The sequence below is a fragment of the Hippocampus bargibanti genome, linkage group LG14, assembly GCF_051943395.1.
Source record: "Hippocampus bargibanti isolate YZ-2025 linkage group LG14, ASM5194339v1, whole genome shotgun sequence".
NCBI lineage: Eukaryota > Metazoa > Chordata > Actinopteri > Syngnathiformes > Syngnathidae > Hippocampus > Hippocampus bargibanti.
In genome coordinates, this window is record NC_142747.1 from 12,432,627 (window position 1) to 12,451,719 (window position 19,093).

Below are 19,093 nucleotides of genomic sequence, written 5' to 3' on the forward strand. Positions count from 1 at the left end.
AACACAAAGACAATATGACAACACAAAGACACAGAGAGTCATTCATTCTTAAGCACTTTCTGTACCCTCCTTGTGACATGAAGCAGTTCTAGATGAAATAGGAGAGGATCAAAGCGTCTTTCCACCAGTGGATAACTACGTATATCAAAAATATTTGATATAGTGTGTTTTTTTTACATGAGTCATTACTTTTTCACACAATTTTATGTGATTTTTGGTGGTTAATACATTTCAGCAATAAAAAAAACGGAAGACCCATTTGGGAGCCAAAAGACACGGATTTTTTTAGTGAGCCGAACCAAAATAAGCGGCTCTCTGAAAGGAGCCGGAATTCCCATCACGAACTCCTGCTCGAAAACTTAAACTCCGCCCAGCTCTATGACATAGAATACAAGGCGGGTGTGAATAAACGAGCGCACCCTGCCTCCTGGTTGACATACTGACTGCGTCTGATTGAAACAAAGAACGAGTGATTATTTTGTAGTTTTTTTTAATCGCGACCAGCCTAACGACTCGAAAATATCTAAGACGTGATGGAAGCAAGTAGGTTTTATTCTGCTTTCTTGCCTTTGGTTGTTGATATATTTCTTTGAAGCCGCGTAGTTTTGTATGTGATTGACAGTTTAAGCATGAGAACTCGGGAAGCTAATCGGCTAATTTAGCATTTTTGGAACTAGCTTGCCTATCAAACACGATGCCTTTATCTCAATTAAATTCTCGGCTTTGTATTGATAAGGTGAATATGTTACTATAAAATCCACCACCCGTTAAAATAGACGTGATGATTGTTAAGAACTGTGGAAATTAGCAGGCTTTTTGTTACTCGTAGAGTTACGTCGGTGGTGCTGTACCAGCTGTCAAATAATGTAAAATGAATAAGCTATTAGGGAATTCCTCATTATATACTTCAGACGTGCTGCAATGTATTCGTGCATGAAAATATCGTATTATTTTGTGGTTGCAAATTTAGCCCAGTAAACGAATTGAAATGGTAGGTTCAATCAGGTTCAGGTTCAATCGACTTAAGAAGTTTGAGTCGTTTACGGGCCTACTACAAAGTCATTTGGCCTTATCCAAGCTCACAGACGTACAGTATTTTTCTAGCTGTGCATAAACAGAGCATTGTTTCAAGCTGCATCGATAAGATCCAATTATAGGGTTACATGTATTGTCTATTGTGATTGTCTACATTAGATGAGCTAAATTGTACGAAGCATTAATAGCCAATACAATCAGAAAATACATATATAAATTTCATCCAATGTGCAATGTAAACTGTCCATCTTACACTGAAACAATTATGTTTGGTATCTTGCCATTGCAAACAACTTGAATGTCAGTTACTAATCTCACGTTGTTGTTTTTTTGTTTTGTTTTGTTTCATAAGATGGAATGTGCAGTGTCTCAGTCTCTGATTGTATTTCACTTTTATTCACTGGTCATTAACAAAATGGATTTGACGGAGCAATAACCTTGGCAACTGGCACATCTTAAGTCTTAAGATGACAAAGGGGTTTTTTGAATATCGAGAAATGTCTCCTCCTAATTATACAACATTGCTGCAGTGTAGCTTCCACTCCCTAAATTAATATGTTGTATAATCTGTTTAGTTTAGTTTTTTTGTGTGTATTTTGCTCTTATGCTTTATCCACTCTTCTTGTAGCGATCCCAGGTCTCAGTCAGGAGAAGGTTGCCACCTTTTTAGAGCGTCTGCAGGCAGAGCCTCGCTACTTGTTAGCCCAGAATGTGTCAACATGCATCGACCCACTGGAAGTTTGCCTACACCGGAAGACTGTGCAGGATACTGTACACATTTTTCAGCATGCTGTCCCCACAGAGGGCAAGCCGATCACTAACCAAAAAAGCTCAGGTAGTTATTGTATTCCATTCTAGTTTTGTTTGGGTTTTGGAAATTGTAGGTGTTTAAAGTCCAGGTCAGATTTGAAAAAAATAGAATTGAAAAAAAATCAGATACACGTCGCAATAATCCGATCTATGTCGGATTTAACTGCATCTTGAAATTAGCCTTAGCCACATTTAGAATCTCTTTGCGCTCACTGATCTGCATGGCATTCGATAATTTCATGATATGTGAACATTTAAATTTGTCACATAACTTTTGTTCTTTAAAGGACAACCGACGCCTCCGGACAAGTTGTGTCCCTAATTTTTAAAATCACTTTCTGCCCAGAATTGACCGTTAGTCCAATACATCCATATAAATCTATGGATTCCACAAATAATTTCTGTACTTAAAAGCTCAACATTCCTACTGGATAATGGAACATTCACGTTCAGAACAAAAGTGAATGCTATTTAATTTACAACAGATTATTTTCTTACAGACAGTGGCTTTTTTAGGTGTTCAATTACCTTACAGGTTACGTGACTCTCTGACAAAGGTATACAGTATACTTTAATTGCCACCATTACTGACAACTTCTGTTCGGTTTTCACATAAAATTCTCATACTTGAGTTGCATTTTTTCCCAATTCCTTGTACGGGGTAAAGAAATGTTTTACTGTTTTCGCCGACCATTCAGAGTATATTGTCTCTGTGTAGTGCATCCTGAATTAATTACTAAGGTTAGGATTATATTTTGCATTGAGTTTTTTTCCCTGATAGTCATTTTAATACCACTTTGTGTTGGGGCGCCTTTTATTGAGCAGCTTCATCTTTATTAATTTCAAAGAGTTGCTTGTTCTTTAGCCACAAGGGGACATAAGCCAATGTCTTCTTGTGCCGGTCCCAAGCCCGAATAAATACAGAGGGTTGTGTCAGGAAAGGCATTCGACGTAAAAGCTTGGCCAAAACAAACATGCGAATCAAACCTCTGAAGATGGAGGAAACTGATTCGCTGTGGCGACCCCTTCAAGGAAAAAGCCGAAAGGAAAAGCAGAAGAGACGATCCCCTACGTGACGTCACATTTGGAACGCCCCTGACCGAGAAAGCGACACACAATGCATTTTGCGGTACTTTGGTCTGAAAACTTCGTGTTGATCTGTGTTGATGGCGAAATTAGAAGGAAAACACAGAAATAACGCGATGGTGAATCATTGTGTGTTGCATCAATACAACTACAGTAAAGTCTCGTTATATCGATATCGGATATATCGATAGTCCCGGTTATATCGATACTATTTCTATGCACGCACGGAGAAAATTACATGCAAACAGGGTCGGATATATCGATAGTCCCGGTTATATTGATATTTTTTCGGACTCCCTTGAATATCGATAGAACGAGACTTTACTGTATTTGATATTCGCTAACACAAATTCCCAGCAGACAAATCAGCCCATTTCCATTGGAGCTTGGGCGCCATCTTTTGCATTTTCTTGTACACTACGTTGCTGTCATTGACGGCTCGAATTGATTGGAAGGACTCCTTTAATCGATTGCAAACATTTATGCTTTCCTCTTCAGAACTATTTGAATCATATTCATAATTGGATGAGTAACAAGAAAGCATCTTCTCCGAAACTGAACTCCTTGAGCCAATTGTTTTGTTTCTTGAGCAAGGCAAGACGACTTGGCGTGACGTCACGAACTGGGGATGCGACTTTCTGAAAATCCCCAGTTTTGAGCTGATTTGTGGCAGATTTTGGACACTTGAAGTGATTTTTATTGGTGTTTTTCATTTGACTAAAAATATCAGCCTGTGTGTTTTGGGTATTTTAGATGCTATAAAACGTTTTTCTGATGTCAGTTAGGATACAAAAAATGTGTTGGTTGTCCTGTAATTCAATATTTTATTTTAGCAATAAATAGCTCAAGATGTAATTGATTATTATTTTTTCCAGACCTCAAAGCTCACTATCGATGGATCACTATAATCTCCAGTCATTAGAATTGCGATTTCATCATAACAAACAATCAAACATGATTGTATATTTTGTTCTTTTCAGGAAGATGTTGGATCTTTTCATGTCTCAATGTCATGCGTCTTCCCTTCATGAAGAAGTTTAACATAGAGGAGTTTGAATTTAGTCAATCCTATCTCTTCTTCTGGGATAAGGTGAGATATTGAGGTGCATACATTTTCATTTTCTCCACATTCTGAAAGGATCTTGCACCTTTTACATTATCTCCTATTCTATTAGCACACTTACATTTTTCGTCTGTTCTTGGCAGATTGAGCGGTGTTACTTCTTCCTCCACGCCTATGTGGAAACGGCACAGAAGAAGGAACCATTGGATGGACGCCTACTACAATTCCTTCTCTCCAATCCAGCTAATGATGGAGGACAGTGGGATATGTTGGTCAATCTCATTGGTTAGTTGTAGTTTGCATAGTCAGAGCCTGAAGTTACTATTGATGAAATTGTACAAGCTGTGTCACTTGTAATGTATCCGGAAATATAGATTTATTGGGGGAAATTTACTGGATTCATCACAAATGTAGAAAAATTCAAAATATAAAAAAAACAATTCTAAACTGAACTCAATGTCATGGCACATAATAAACAACTTGGTAGAAATTTTAACCAAAACAAACACAGTTCTTCTTAGTCTCACATTTTATGCTTGTTTATGAAAAAAGTCACAAACAAAACTTCAATTATTGTAAAAATCAATTATTGTAATGATTAATTCCACCGCTCGCTTGCCAACATGTTTAGAAACGTAAATATAGTCCGAGCTTTCTCCAGCTTTGTCTCCCAATTTTCAAATAAATATTGTCCTTTTGATGCGTTCGTTCATGTTAGTGTCGGTCCTCTTCACTCCCAGAAAGGTCAGTCACACAGCTGTACTAAAATGTACGAACCTAACCATTGTTTGATTTGTGTCTTCTCCAGAAAAGTACGGTGTCATTCCAAAGAAATGCTACCCAGAGGCACACAGTTCAGAAGCCTCTCGCAGAATGAATGCAATTCTCAATCATAAGGTGTGCATGTATTCAGTTTTAAGACTTGCAAATATTGCCCGTGAAAGCTCAGACTTTTTCCCCCATGTCCAATTGTGTTTCACAGCTTAGAGAATACTGCTTCAAACTGAGGAACATGGTAGACAATGACAAAACTCCATTGGAAATCTCAGATGCCATCAACACCATGATAGAGGAGGTATGTACTATGTCTCGCTGCATACTTTTTTGCGACATTTATTTTCGATTACAATTTAAGAAGTTTGAGCTCACAGGCTGCAGAATAGATCCAGGGCTCTTACAGATACAAGACAAATGTCGTACCAATGACTGAATGACTGACTTATTCGCAAGTACCGATACCAGACATCATCTCCAGCCTTATTTCAAAGTGTTATGAACCTATGTGGCCCGTTCTTGCTGTTTTATTGTGGGGATTCAATGGCAGTCCTTTCATTTTCCAATTAAGATGCAATTTCTCGGGATATGTATTTTTAATGAAGCTTAAATTAATATTTAGTTTTTTTTGGGGTGGTATGTTGCAGAGATGCATCTGGGCCGCGCCCTTGCGCCATTTAATCGTTTTGACAGCCACTGGCACAATTTTGTAACTCACCGGCGCACGTCTATTACGATTGGCGCATATTGCTACATGATCTGCGCCACATATGACATACCTCTGTTAAAACGGCTAAAGAACAACAAATGAAAACTGTTCGTTTTCCTTTAGAAGTTTTAACTTTTGTCGTGATCCGCCGGAAACTGCTGAGATAATCAATATTCATTTACCCATGGTGCATTGCAATATTTACATCAAATGACATCGACGTAGATGGTTACAATATGGAGTGATACAATACGAGTAAAACTAAAATACATTAAAAACAAGCAGCAAACAGACATATTTTTGTTTTTTTAAGAACAATGGGCGTTGGTGATAATTCGTTTCAGCAAACTGATGTTAATTATTCAAATTTAGTGGCTAATGGGAGTAATTTCAGCAGAGCTGGTGCAGCACATTGGAAATCTTCAAAGAAAAGAAATGTGTTGAAGTAGACACTAATAAGACATATTGTGCTAAGTCTGTTCTCTTCTCTGCAATACCGTCGAATATCAAAATAGCACGGGATTGATTGTGTAGGAACTAAAGAAAATAGTTTGTTTATTTTATGTATGAATAAATTATTTGACTTGAATTAAAATTGTTGCTATATTACAAAAATAGATTTTAATCAAATAATGTTTTTTGTATTTGCAATTTAGAAATATCATGCTCCAATGAATGTATTTCAGTTTGTTGCAATCAGTTTTGTATACTTTGGCAATGTCGTTACAATTTTAGAGTTTGGGGGCCAGTGGGCCAATTTCCCAGATGCAACCCTGATGTTGCATAGAGTGTGAATAGAGCTCCTCAGTGAGCAGTTTCACAACAGCAATCTTTCATGTTAACCAGAAGAGGGGGCGGTTAAATAATAGTTGCCCTAGAGTAGGTCGTGTACAAGTCACTCTTAAAAGCAAATTCGATACAATACAATAATTCATATTGATTTGTGTAGCAATAAAACAATTACATTGGCTATAATTATTTCTACTCAATATTTTTAATCATGCATGTACAATACACGTTTTTGGGGAAATGCAAAAACTGATAATGTTTCATATCTGTTGAGGCGGGCCTGGTAGTAGTTGGTGTTTGTTTGTCCCCCTGGAAGGGGTTTGTTTTTGTCAAACAAACTCAAGGCCAGCTGCAATGGAGAATTTCCTCCTGTTAAAAGCATGAGTTGCACAGCGTGAGTGTCGAACAAGCACAGTTGATGTGTATGTATCATTAAAAATGTCAACATTAAGTACTTAACATCAGCACTGTGTGCATTTTGCTGTTTGTCATCAGTAGTTTTTGGAAAAATCTTGAAACGGGCCGCATTGTTCAAAAAGCCGCAGTATGTGGCAAAAGTAGCATAACACGATGTTCGACGGATGGTGGCAGACCAAAATCCAAATTAATAGAAACTGGTAAGATAGAAAATTGTCACGGGGGTTGTCCCTCAAAACCCAGATACCACTGTTTTCACAGCATCGCTTTAATCTTTCTTCCATAGAGGAAATGCTGCATGCCCTCTTAACTCATTCACTGCCAGACATGTGCAAAATGCGTCCACTGTAGTGTCAGTATTTTTGTCATTGTCACTCGAATTCCAGAACCCACAGAATATTGACTTTTAGGACTACATATACAGTGGGACCTTGGCTTACAAACTTAATTGGTTTCCAGAGTGTGTAAGGTGAAAAGTGTGTGTCCCAAAAATTAATTTCCCATAGGAAACCATTGTACATTCAATGTGGTGTAAGAAACATTAGACTCTCTTCTTTCATCAGAAAAAAAGTTAATTCCTAAATTATATGGGTCTGGAATTATGATCTTGAAATTAGGGTGATTGTCCAAAATAAAATGCAATACATACATATTGGTTCATATAGGGCAGGCCCGGGCAACCCGCGGCTCCCGAGCGGGGGCTCTTAAGGGGCGTCCACATGACAAGCGTAAAAAACCTCATAGTCGTGACATTACAGTATCAAGCTGACCATGTGATGTTAACACGCATGTGTGTGAGATGAAAATCAATCATTTGTCGTAAACCACGGGTGGCCAACCAGTCAGAGACTCGACACAAATTGTTTACGACGTAAACAATTCATTTGCGTTAAGTTCGCTCTCAAAATGACAGGGAAAAAATGCACAGCAAAACGAAAATATGAAGACGAACACAGGACGTTTTTAACTGAGTGGTAGAGTTTATATTTTTCTTTTGAGCGTAAGGGCAAGCCATTCTGCCTTGTATGTTAGGTGTCATTGGCACATTTCAAAGCGTCAAATCTTCAGCGCCACTTCTGCTCACTCCACGCGAACATCGACCAAGAATTCCCCAAAGGGACTGAACTTCGCAAGCACAAGTTTGTCACTTTAAAAACTCAGACTGAAAAGCAGATCTTTTTTTCCCAAAATTTACAAAGCACCCAGAGACTGTAACGCTTGCATCATAACTGGCTTGGAACATTGCACAGTCTAAAAAGCCATACAACAAAGGGGATTTTATTAAGAAATGCCTCAGTGACGCTGTTGAAATCTTGTCTCCTGAAAACGACAAACTAAAACAAATCGTAGCACTGTTAAACGCAGAATTTCAGACATTAGCATCGCTATTGAATCACAGCTGCACTCTGACCTTCAAGCATGTGAGTATTTTAGTGTCGCATTGGATGAAAGTTGTGACATACAAGACAAGCCTCAGTTGGCAATATTTGCACGGTCTGTGACAAAGGCTTGTGTGATCAAAGAACTCCTTGATATTGTGCCATTAAAAGACAGAACCTGTGGCATAGATGTGAAGGAAACAACAATGATGGCTGTATTTGCGAAAGCAAATCTGCCCATACCAAAACTGACTGCAATAGCCACGGACGGAGCACCTGCCTTGATTGGATCTGTGAACGAGCTTGTGGGGCTGTGCAAAGCTTACCAAACATTTCCTGAGTTTTGGAATTTCCACTGCATCACCCACAGGGAGCAACTCGTGTCTAAATCATTGAATTTAGAGAATGTCATGAAGCCTGTGATGGAAATCGTCAACTACATCCGCACTCATGCACTTCACCACAGACAATTCAAGAATCTCATCGCTGAGCTGGACCAAGGGCTTCCAGCTGCACTGTACTGTGAGGTGGCTAACGAAAGGCAAAGTACTCTTGCTTTTTTGAGCTGTTGGATGCTGTGAAGCTGTTCATGGAAGAGAAAGACAAGTACTCTCCCGTGCTCTCGGACCACGAGTGGATTATGGATCTGGCTTTTTTGGTCGATATGCTGTGTCACTTGGACAAACTGAACCTTACCCTGCAGGGTGAGTCAAAAATTCTGTCTGACTTGGTGCAAAGTGTGTTTGCGTTTGTCAACACACTGAAGCTGTTCAGCATGCATATTCAAAAGGCAGATTTAACACATTTTTCCACTCTGCTAAAAGCCAGCGGGCAAGTCAACAGTGCCGCCCTGGATAAGCAAAGAGCCAGATATGCAACACTGGTTGAAAACTTGCACGAAAACTCTGTGACCAGATTTCGTGATCTACAACTGAAAAGGCCGCAGATTACGGTCCTTGTCGACCCGTTTAATGCGGAGACGGTCTGTTTGAAAGCCCCGCTAGTCACAGATGAAGCTGCGGCTGAGTTAGAGATGATCGATCTTTGTGAGGAAGAGCAATTGAAACCTGCTTTAAGGGAAGGGACCAGTGAGTTCTGGAAATGCATGCCAATGGAAAAATACCCCAATGTCAAACCGGCTGCGCTTAAGATACTGTCAATGTTTGGGTCAACATACGTCTGCGAGTGAGTTTTCTACCCTGTAACATGTTAAATCAAAGCATCGATCGGTTCTGACTGACACTCATGGAAAAGAATGGCTTCGAGTGGCAACAACAGAATGCAAGCCAGATTTAATGAGGATTGTCCAAGACAAAGAATGCCAGAAGTCCCACTAAGCAACATGCATACTATTGTAAATTACAGTAAAGTCTCGTTATATCGATATCGGATATATTGATAGTCCCGGTTATATCGATACTATTTCTATGCACGCACGGAGAAAATTACATGCAAACAGGGTCGGATATATCGATAGTCCCGGTTATATCGATATTTTTTCGGACTCCCTTGAATATCGATATAACGAGACTTTACTGTATTATATTTTTGTTTGTGGACTTCATTCAACTGAGTTTGTGTGTGTGAAGACAATGTTCTTTGTTGCCTGTGGTTTTAGTACTCTAGGAGTCAATTTCCGATATATTTGTTGATTTTGTATTTAAAATGTCATACTTATAATAAATCTGTCTGAGCAGAAGTCTGTGTGTGTGAGGGATGGGGCGATGGGGTGTTCATGTGTGCCCATGTTTATCAAAGTCAGCGTTATTGCCAAATATGTTCATATGCATGACATACAGCGCAGATGAAATTACTGTCCTCTCGGACCCAGCGTGCAAGGCACTTATAATGACTTTAACAAACATAATAAACACAAAAACGGCAATTTTCCGGGAGAGAGAGGGGAGCCGCTGCGTGTTCACGCGCCTCCATCTTGATGTGGCTCTTTGCAGTAACATAGTAATAAATGTGGCTCTTAGTCTGACTGGTTGGCCACCCCTGATATAGGGCTTTAACAACAGCTGAAGCCGGAACTAAGCGCGAACATGGAAATGGGGAAATGCTTCCCCCTTGTGGAAAGGAAAAAGCATTGCCAAAGGCCATGGCCAGAGCTATAACAAACAAAAAAATCAGGAATGGCGCTCTGTCATATTTTCTATTCCCAAATAAATTTGTGAATGGCAATGAATGAGTTAATTGTTCATTCCCTATTTATCATTCAGGATGTCAGTTGCATATGTTCAGTCTTAGGGAGAAAAACAGGACAAGAGAGGTGCAAAGCATGAGGGGAAATTCCTGAGAGCTTTAGCTAAGGTTAGAAGGGTTAACAGACGGCCTAGTCAAAAAACAAGCCAGTTTAGCCCACAGGAAATCATTCTGCTACACAGCAAGAATATGCACATGAAGAAAAGCTGTGGGGTACAAAAAAGGGAAATAGCTGTAGACAGGGAAAGAGGAGCTAAACTGGGCGGGATTTAATAGTCACACCCCAGTTTGGAGATGTTCAACTTTGTGGTGATTAAAATGTAATCCAAAACATCCTCCCTCTGAGCACATGGGCATGAGTCACACAATATTGCAATGAAATTGTGTGTTTGAATTAATGGCGGTCCTTTTCGCTTTTGTTTCCCGTGAAGGTGTTCCGGGTGGTTAGCATTTGCCTTGGCAGCCCGCCTGAGACCATCTCATGGGAGTACAGGGACAAGGATAAGAGCTTCCATCGCGTTGGACCCATCACTCCTCAAGAATTTTACAGGGTGCACGTCAAGCCCCTCTACAACATGCAGGACAAAGTATGTGGGACAATAATACTACAACCCTTTTTTTTTAAATCATAACAAATTTTGAGAGCTATATCCTCTTTAAATTCAATTCGTTGTTGACGCCAGATCTGCCTTGTGAACGACCCACGACCCCAAAACCCTTATGGGAAGCTGTATAGTGTGGAATACCTAGGTAACATGGTTCAAGGGCGCCAAACAGTCTACAACAATCAACCCATCCCGCTTCTCAAAAAGGCTGCTGCAGATTCCATAAAGGACGGTGAAGTAAGTAAGAATGAGCTACAGCCTACACATTTATTGTCTTGTTTTAATCACATGAACATGTTTCTCTTTTAGGCTGTCTGGTTTGGCTGTGACGTTGATAAACATTTCCACGGGAAGATGGGCATTAACGACATGAATGTGTGAGTTTTATGTCCTGTGTTGGATATCAGGAATACTTATCCCCACATCAGTTTTGTCTTTTGGGTGTAGGTGGTCAGTGCAGATAAACTGAAAACACTGCAGTGAATCACTTTATTGTCACGACAGTTTAATTAAGTCAAGCTCAAGAGTCGTAAAATAACACGAAAATCGGATCAAGCAGGTAACATCCCCGTTTCAGTTTGACGACGTTACATCACAGTTGTGTTTGTACTATGTCATTATAGTGGCTTTGCACAGCAAGAACAGACCTCTTCCTGCAATTTGTCTTCCTACAACAGAACAATTCTGATCCTTGCCCTGAATGTGCATCGTCATTTGTCTAACTTACTGGCGCCACGCTCAAATCCGACCACTGAACTGGGCCAAGGCGGTGCTACATTTATGATGAAGAAGATAAGCTATCATTTGTGTGGCTGTTAATATTTGGGAAGAGTCGAAAAATAGAGCAAAAAAAATCTCTGAATTTGTGTACAGTGTGAATCTTCTGAACCCCTCACTCGACTAAACTGAATCGTATCGCGGGATTGAGTACAAACAACTACTTATTAACTCATTCACTGCCACCCCTGGATTCATTCGGGAATTGAAAAGCATGACGTGGAGCGCCATTCCCGAATTTGTTCACGTTTAGTTTTTTTTTCTTGTGGAGGGGTGTGAATCAAGCTGCGGTCAGACCTCCGGCAATGTTTTTCCCCTCCCACGAGGGGGCAGCATTGGCCTTTTGTACACCCACCCCCATTTCCATTGCAGATAATTCTAGAGCCAAATAAAATTAACAAAGGTTTTTTTTTCTGATTACAGAAGAGAGTCTAAGGTTTCTTAGCTGCATTGAATATTTGTGTAGTCTTAAAACTCAATGGTCTGTGGCTCCTGCAATTTGAGTGAAAAGGGCAACAACCCTGACACTGTAGTGGACACATTTTTGCACATCGTCTGGCCGTTTATTAGTTAATTAGTTAAACAGTAAATACGGCGTGTCTTCGGTTTACGAGAGATTGGTATCAAACGCTGTGAATTGCAAAAACGTGACTGAATGACTTACCCCTAAAAAGCTTTGTAGTTCCAGATAAATACCACAAGATGATGGCGAAGCACTACATTTGTCTAAAGGATGCTAATGGTCCCTTGGCAACAGAAGGGCGGCAAAGTAATAATTCCATGTCTTTGACACAATTGAAAAAATGTGTTTAAATGAGTTTTATAGCAAATTATAGAGAATATCCCCCACCCAACCCAAAATAAAATGAAAACATGGGAATTTGTAAGTGGTGCCCTATAAATATGTGAGGGATTTCTGTATTTACTTTATTCTTTTGATCATTATTACCTCAGGTGGCAAAGGCCCAATCAAAGTAAGAATTTGTTTTTGTTTGAAACTTCTTTAGACATCATTCTTAAATTTGTTTTTGTGTATGTGCAGCTTCAACCATGAGCTAGTGTTTGGCGTTTCAGTGAAGAACCTCACAAAAGCCGAGCGCCTGCAATGTGGAGACTCCCTCATGACCCACGCCATGATTCTCACCGCTGTCACGGACAAGGTAAGCGCACACCAACACATAGGTGAGGGTGAGGCTGTCCAATTTGAACGCTCGCTGGTCTGTCATGGATGCAACTTGGCTTATCCAAAAAGAGCTGTGGAATGAGGTTGTGGTTTAACGCATCCCAACATTGCGCTTTTAATGTTTTTAATATAATTTGCTGTTGTGATTCACGGTGGTGTCCCCTTTTAGAACAGTTTCTCTCACGTGTTTCCCTGCTTAGCTGGAATCTCTTCATTGTCTTCTCTTTTTGATTTTCTCAGGATGGAAAAGAAGGTTATGAAAAGTGGAGGGTGGAAAATTCCTGGGGAGATGACCGTGGGAACAAAGGTAACCAAACATCTTATTGTTTTGATCTCATTATGTTTTTTTTATTATGCAATATTTCATTTAATTCATTCGCTCCCATTGCTGAATTTTTTCAGGAATTGAAAAATGTGATGTGGAGCGACATTCCTGAATTTGTTCAATTCATTCAAGATTGAATGACTTTGTCTTGTCATTATTATTATTATTATTATTATTATTATTATTATTATTTATTATTCTTTTGACTTCAAGATGGGCCGCAAGAGTGGCTGCCTTTCCATTAGCTCCTGTATTTTGTTTTTCTACTTCCATTCCTTACCTCTTCCATCCATAACTGTGCTGCTCTGAAATGTTAATTTCGCCACAGCGAGACTAATAAAGGCTAATCCAATGCAATCTTATTGAAAGTGATAATGAAAACATATTGCTTTGCCAATCTAGCATAGTCTTGCATAGTTGCCAAAACTATGCAAAAGTATAAGCATTTGCAGATGTGAGCGCTTTAATATGGAGGACACATGAAGTTTAACATGAATTTTCATGTTTTCCCCAAATGCTCAGAGGTTTTGGGTTCGGACGAATGTTGTCAAAGTGTCCACTCTCTAACTCTCTGTATCTTGCGCTACACTGAACTGTATGTATTTGTTACCGGATGGCGCATGACTAAATTTGCAGTGGAATGCTGAGCTGAGATACAAAGATGATTTGCCCCACAGAAACATAAACCACAGGGATGAAAGGATGAAGGAATAATAACATCTCTAGTAGAGACTGTATGGTGGTGTGCAGAAGCATTTGAAATGTTGGGACTGTTAAAAAAAAAAAGTATATCGCCTTCTGATCATGTTGCATCTTGTCCCTGGTTAGTACTCCGGCCAATCCCACACAAAAAGCTCCAGTTAATTAAGGATTTACAATCGGAAAAACATTGTTGGGCGCTTTAAAAAAAAGTCACACAGATAACATCCTGTGAAAATTCACCCCTACCAAGCAGTGAGGAATATGTTGAAAGCCACAGCCTATGCTTTAATTTAACTCAAACATGAAAATAAATATATTTTATGAAAAACTGCAGGTGAGATCATGTTGTCTTGAGTAAGAAAAAGTGATTTTCAGCAACAGAACTGGACAAAATTCATCACATATGAACTGTGATCACTACAATTTAGTTTTAAGACTACATAAACATTCAGTGCAGTATAAAAAACCTTAGACTCGTGTTTCATTATAAGAAAAGTTACTTCCTGAATTATATGGGTCTAGAGTTATATAAGCTTTAAATGAAGGCGGCTGTCCAAAATACAATGCAATAGAATAGATACATATTGTTTTATATAGCACTTTACATTTTTAACATTAACCTGGTGCAGTGACGTGCAGTCATGGGAGGCAGGTGAGGCACGGCGTCACCTGTCATCATGGAAATATCAAATGAAAAAAATACATTAAACAGTTATATTTATTTAGTGATTTCTACTTTAAAGTTCTTTTCCATTTAACTTCACCGTTGTTGAAACTTTTTTTTTTTTCAAAATCGCTGAATTTTTACATTTACCGTTCAAATACTGAGTAGAGACGAGTGGGGAGGCACCAGCCGGCTGCGCCTCACCATGGATTGCGCAATCACTATGCTAACTGTGCTGGCTTGCTCTGCAGTGAGACCGCATTGCTCTCCCTCTGCATATCACTATTAAAGTGTTCAAACACTTTTAGTATATGAACTAAATTTCTACAGTTTAGCTGGTGTATATAATGTAGAGTCACTTTACATTGTAAACACTGTACTACAGTGTTTATTATTTTTTAAATCAAAACTGTGTGCATTGGTGAGGCACACAGTTCTCTAGCCTCATGACAGGAGGTGCTGGTCATTACAGATTTTTCTTGCGCCTCCTTGGCTGCAGAATAATAGAATTAGTGAGAGCAAGCTACAGTAAACAGTTAGCAAGTGCAACCATCCAGTCATTTTTTTCGTGTTGCTTGGCCTTATTTTCAGAATGGAGGATTACATATCTAAATTGAAAGAAATAGAGAGACTTTTAGAACTGTTGCATCAATAACTTTCAGTTATTGATGCCTTTCTTCAGAAGGAGCGGCACATGGACTTCATTCATAAGTAAAGGTAACACGATAATCACATTTTTTAAAATTCTTTTTTCTATGCTACAGTTTATATAAAGAATGCTGACATGACATTTTAAACAACATGTTAACTGTTGCCAATCAAATGGTGAATAAGCTACTTTGTAGAGTTCATGTTTGTAAATCTGACTGTGATGACGTCAGTGCCTCACCAGCCATGAACCTCACCGCACGTCATTGACCTGGTGTGTTTTATGCTAGCGAAGAGGTTTGTCTCACTTTGACCAAGCGCGTTCATTATAAATGGCAAGCTGAGCGTATTTAAAGCGTGGAGCAGCGGTCGAATTCGAACCGTTGAATGGAGCGATGTACTGCAACGAAATCGCTATTTTGTCGCCACCATAGAATGAATGAACGTCATGTGGAGCTGATGTGCTCTATGGGCAGCGTAATATTTGTTTTTATCTGTAATAAGTGTTGATTCTTCAGTCAAGGGTCAAATAATGGATATTCACTAGCTATTCGCTAGCTAGCTATCTATTCGCTAGCTAGCTAGTTTGCTATCTATTTTAGTTACTTCCGGGTTGAGTGAATGCTGGCGCGTGTGGCTGTCGCTGCTCACCCACAGGAAAGAAAAATCCTGTGACTAAAGTCACCTTGAGAGTTTTGAAAGGCGCTTAGAAAAGAAATGTATTATTATTATTATAACAAGCTGGAGTAAAGCGCGAACATGCAAAAAAGGAAATGCTGCCCCCTGTGGAAGGGAAAAACATTGCCAGAGTTCAGATCAATGCTCTATCGGCACCCTAGCAAGGAAAAACCAAAACCCGAACACATTCGTGAATGGCCCTCGACATCCCATTTTCAATTTCCGAATAAATTCGGGAATGGCAGTGAATGAGTTAATTATGAACTTATTGATGCAATTAACGATAAGGGGCTGGGTGTGTACAGAAATGTACTTCTAGATGTGAGGTAAGCAAGATGGCTGCCACAGAACGCCCACTGTTCTGAGAGGACCCAGTAGGCCTTTCCCTCCAAATAAATAATGAGTTGCAGCGCCCTGCACCAACATGCCGGTTCCCATTGGTTTGCAACAATGACAAACTAGGCAACGCGACAACTATGATTTGCCTACTTCGATGAAGACTTGAACAAAAAACGCGCGCACATATCACTCAGATTTTTTTTAACTACCATGTCCTTGCTGTCACTTTGATAACTCAACTGTGTGTGGGATTCTCTGTTCGGAACATGTGAGGGAAGCAGACATGATTGAACGCTGTGTCTTGTATTGTTTTGGTTAGTTCACAAATAGCACTGTTTGACAACAATGCACTTGCTTTATCCAAAATCAGTATTTTGATGTTTTTTCTGTGTCTCTGTAGGTTACCTCATCATGACTGATGATTGGTTCTCAGAATATGTCTACGAGGTGGTAGTTGACAAAAAGTTCGTCTCTCCTGATGTCCTGGAAGTCATGAATCAAGAGCTGGTTATACTTGATGCCTGGGACCCGATGGGGGCTCTGGCCTAAGTGGTGGACATCCACAACCCACTTTTTTCTCCCTCTTGCTCATTTTTTTTACCTTGGCTGGATTGGTGATCAAATGTTTTAAAGACATTGAAAAAGAAAGACCAAGTCTTTTGAAAATGTTTTCCATGAATAATGTGACCCATAATTATTAAATTAAATGAAGTGGGGAAAAATGTAGTGATTCTATTTTTAAGGAGAAAAAGACCTCAGTTCCAGCTGAAGAACAGCCCTATCCCATGATGCTGTTACCTCATTGCTTCACTGTAGGTTATTTTAATTAGGAGGGGTACGTTGTATTTGCACCAAACTTCATGTTTGGAATGATGGCCAAAAAATCCAACCTTGATTTAAATGGACCGTATAATTTCATGTGTGAGATTTCAAGCGTCTTTTTGCTAGCCTCAGTTTGGATGTTTTTATCTGAATGATGTTGCTTATTCTGAAGTGCCATTCTCCCTTAAAGGACAACCTACGTCACTTTTTTGTTTTTTAACTGACATCAGAAAAACGTTTTATAGCATCTAAAATAACCAAAACATGCAGTATGATATTTTTATTTAAGTGTCCAAAATCTGCAAAAAATTGAGCTGCGAATTGGGCATTTTCAGAAAGTCCCGCCCCCAGTTTGTGACGTCACGCCAATACGTCTTGCATTGCTTGTGAATCAAAACAATGGCTTCAGATTCAGAGAATATGCTTTCTTGTTACACATACAGTTATGAATATGATACAAATAGTTCTGAAGAGCAAAGCATACATGTTTGCAATCGATTAAAGAATTGTATGTGCCATTTTGAGGCAACATTGGGGGAAAATCTCTCACCCAAAAAAATATGCACAAAATGACAGTGGCCACCTCTGCTTCCACAGGCTGATAAATTCCTTATATGGAGCTTGGATGCCCTCTTCTGGCGCCTTTTGGGTGCAATATGGTTCTCAGACCAAACATGTAGACCAAAATACATTGAGGTGATGGAAGGACTGCTACAATGTGTCTTTTTTCGGTCAGGGGGCGGTCCTTTCGTGACGTCACGTACGGACTCGTCACCAACTTACAAACAAGACTTCCTGAATATTCAGCGCGAGTCTTAAAACGTAAAATATAGCTATATGCGGTGGAATCTTATTAAAATACGCTCAGTAGAAGTCATTTGAAGCCATTTTACAAATTATGGACACAACTTGTCCGGAGACGTCGGTTGTCCTTTAAAGGCCAGACATATGAAGAACACGGCATATTGGTGAAATGTGTTGAACATGGATTACTGCAGCTCCCTCGATGTGCACTGCCTTCAAAATATGTTAATATTTTTTTTCCCTTGAAAAGCCAAAGGTGAGACAGCAACAGAGGTCACAAATTTGAATTTATTTTCCTCAGATTTCATTGCAGAGAAGTTAAAAATGTAAGCTTCATTATCCAAAATTGGAAAAAAAATGGCACAATTGCTGACCTACTGTTTAATAATTGTCTATCAAAATTGACAGAGTGAGCGAGGCGAGTGCTGATCGGAGAAGCAGGCAAGAGGCCAATGCTCACTTACTCTTGAGGAGCTGAAAAAAAAAACACAGCTCAGATGGCATTAACTGCCAAACAATGAAATCATGCACTCTGCAAATTTGACCTTTGTGGTCAAGAAGAAAATCATTGTTGAAAGAACACCATAACAAGTACAATTTGATCTGCATGTGTTACTGGTCGCCATGTGTGGGGGAAAAGGGTTTTAATCTTCATATCTTATGTCACAAAAAAATGGAATTTCAACAGCGGGGTGTAGATTTTTTCAATCTTGTCTCCCATGTTTCTTTGAAAACGTCATTGTTTTAGATAAAAATAAATCCATTTTTAACAGGCTGCTTTTGTCTTCTAAAAATTATTTAGGCTTTGGAGAGTTCACCAGATCAGATTCAGTCTTAGCCGTGGCGTTCACTAAATTGTCTTAAAGCTTTGCACGATCTTTCTCCACAGCTGTTGTCCATGACAGTTATGGCCTTGTGGCCAAAATAACGACAGTGGGACCTCTACTTACTCTTCATACAAAATTTTGAACTTATGAAATGTCTCAACAGAAAAATATTACCTCTTACAGGGATCTCAGACGTCCGCTATTTCGCGGAATTGCGCTATTTTTTTCCGCCACAGTGATATTTTCATGTTTTTTTTTTTCCGAATACAACCAGTAAAACATTTGTTTTGAAGGGTGATGAGATGATCAGAATGCATAGTGCTTGAGTCGGCATGCTTTCGTCTTGTGTTTCGGCCGATGTCTGTTGCTTCCGTTGACAATCGGGATCGCTCGGGACTAAAATACCACAAGACTGCGCAATGAAATGAGAAAAACAAATACACTAAAGTCTC

The 19,093-nt window shown here is 39.4% G+C and overlaps 1 protein-coding gene across 1 annotated transcript; it reads left to right on the forward strand.

Moving 5' to 3' along the window:
* Positions 1–403: 403 nt before the first annotated feature.
* On the forward strand, positions 404–18,589 carry blmh (bleomycin hydrolase). Its single transcript, XM_089014061.1, has 12 exons — positions 404–543; positions 1,664–1,870; positions 3,912–4,021; positions 4,138–4,279; positions 4,803–4,891; positions 4,977–5,069; positions 10,699–10,854; positions 10,951–11,109; positions 11,182–11,249; positions 12,692–12,809; positions 13,073–13,139; positions 16,589–18,589. Exons 1-12 carry the CDS (start codon positions 534–536, stop codon positions 16,735–16,737), a joined length of 1,368 nt encoding a protein of 455 aa, XP_088870187.1. The 5' UTR covers positions 404–533; the 3' UTR covers positions 16,738–18,589.
* The last annotated feature ends 504 nt before the right edge of the window (positions 18,590–19,093 follow it).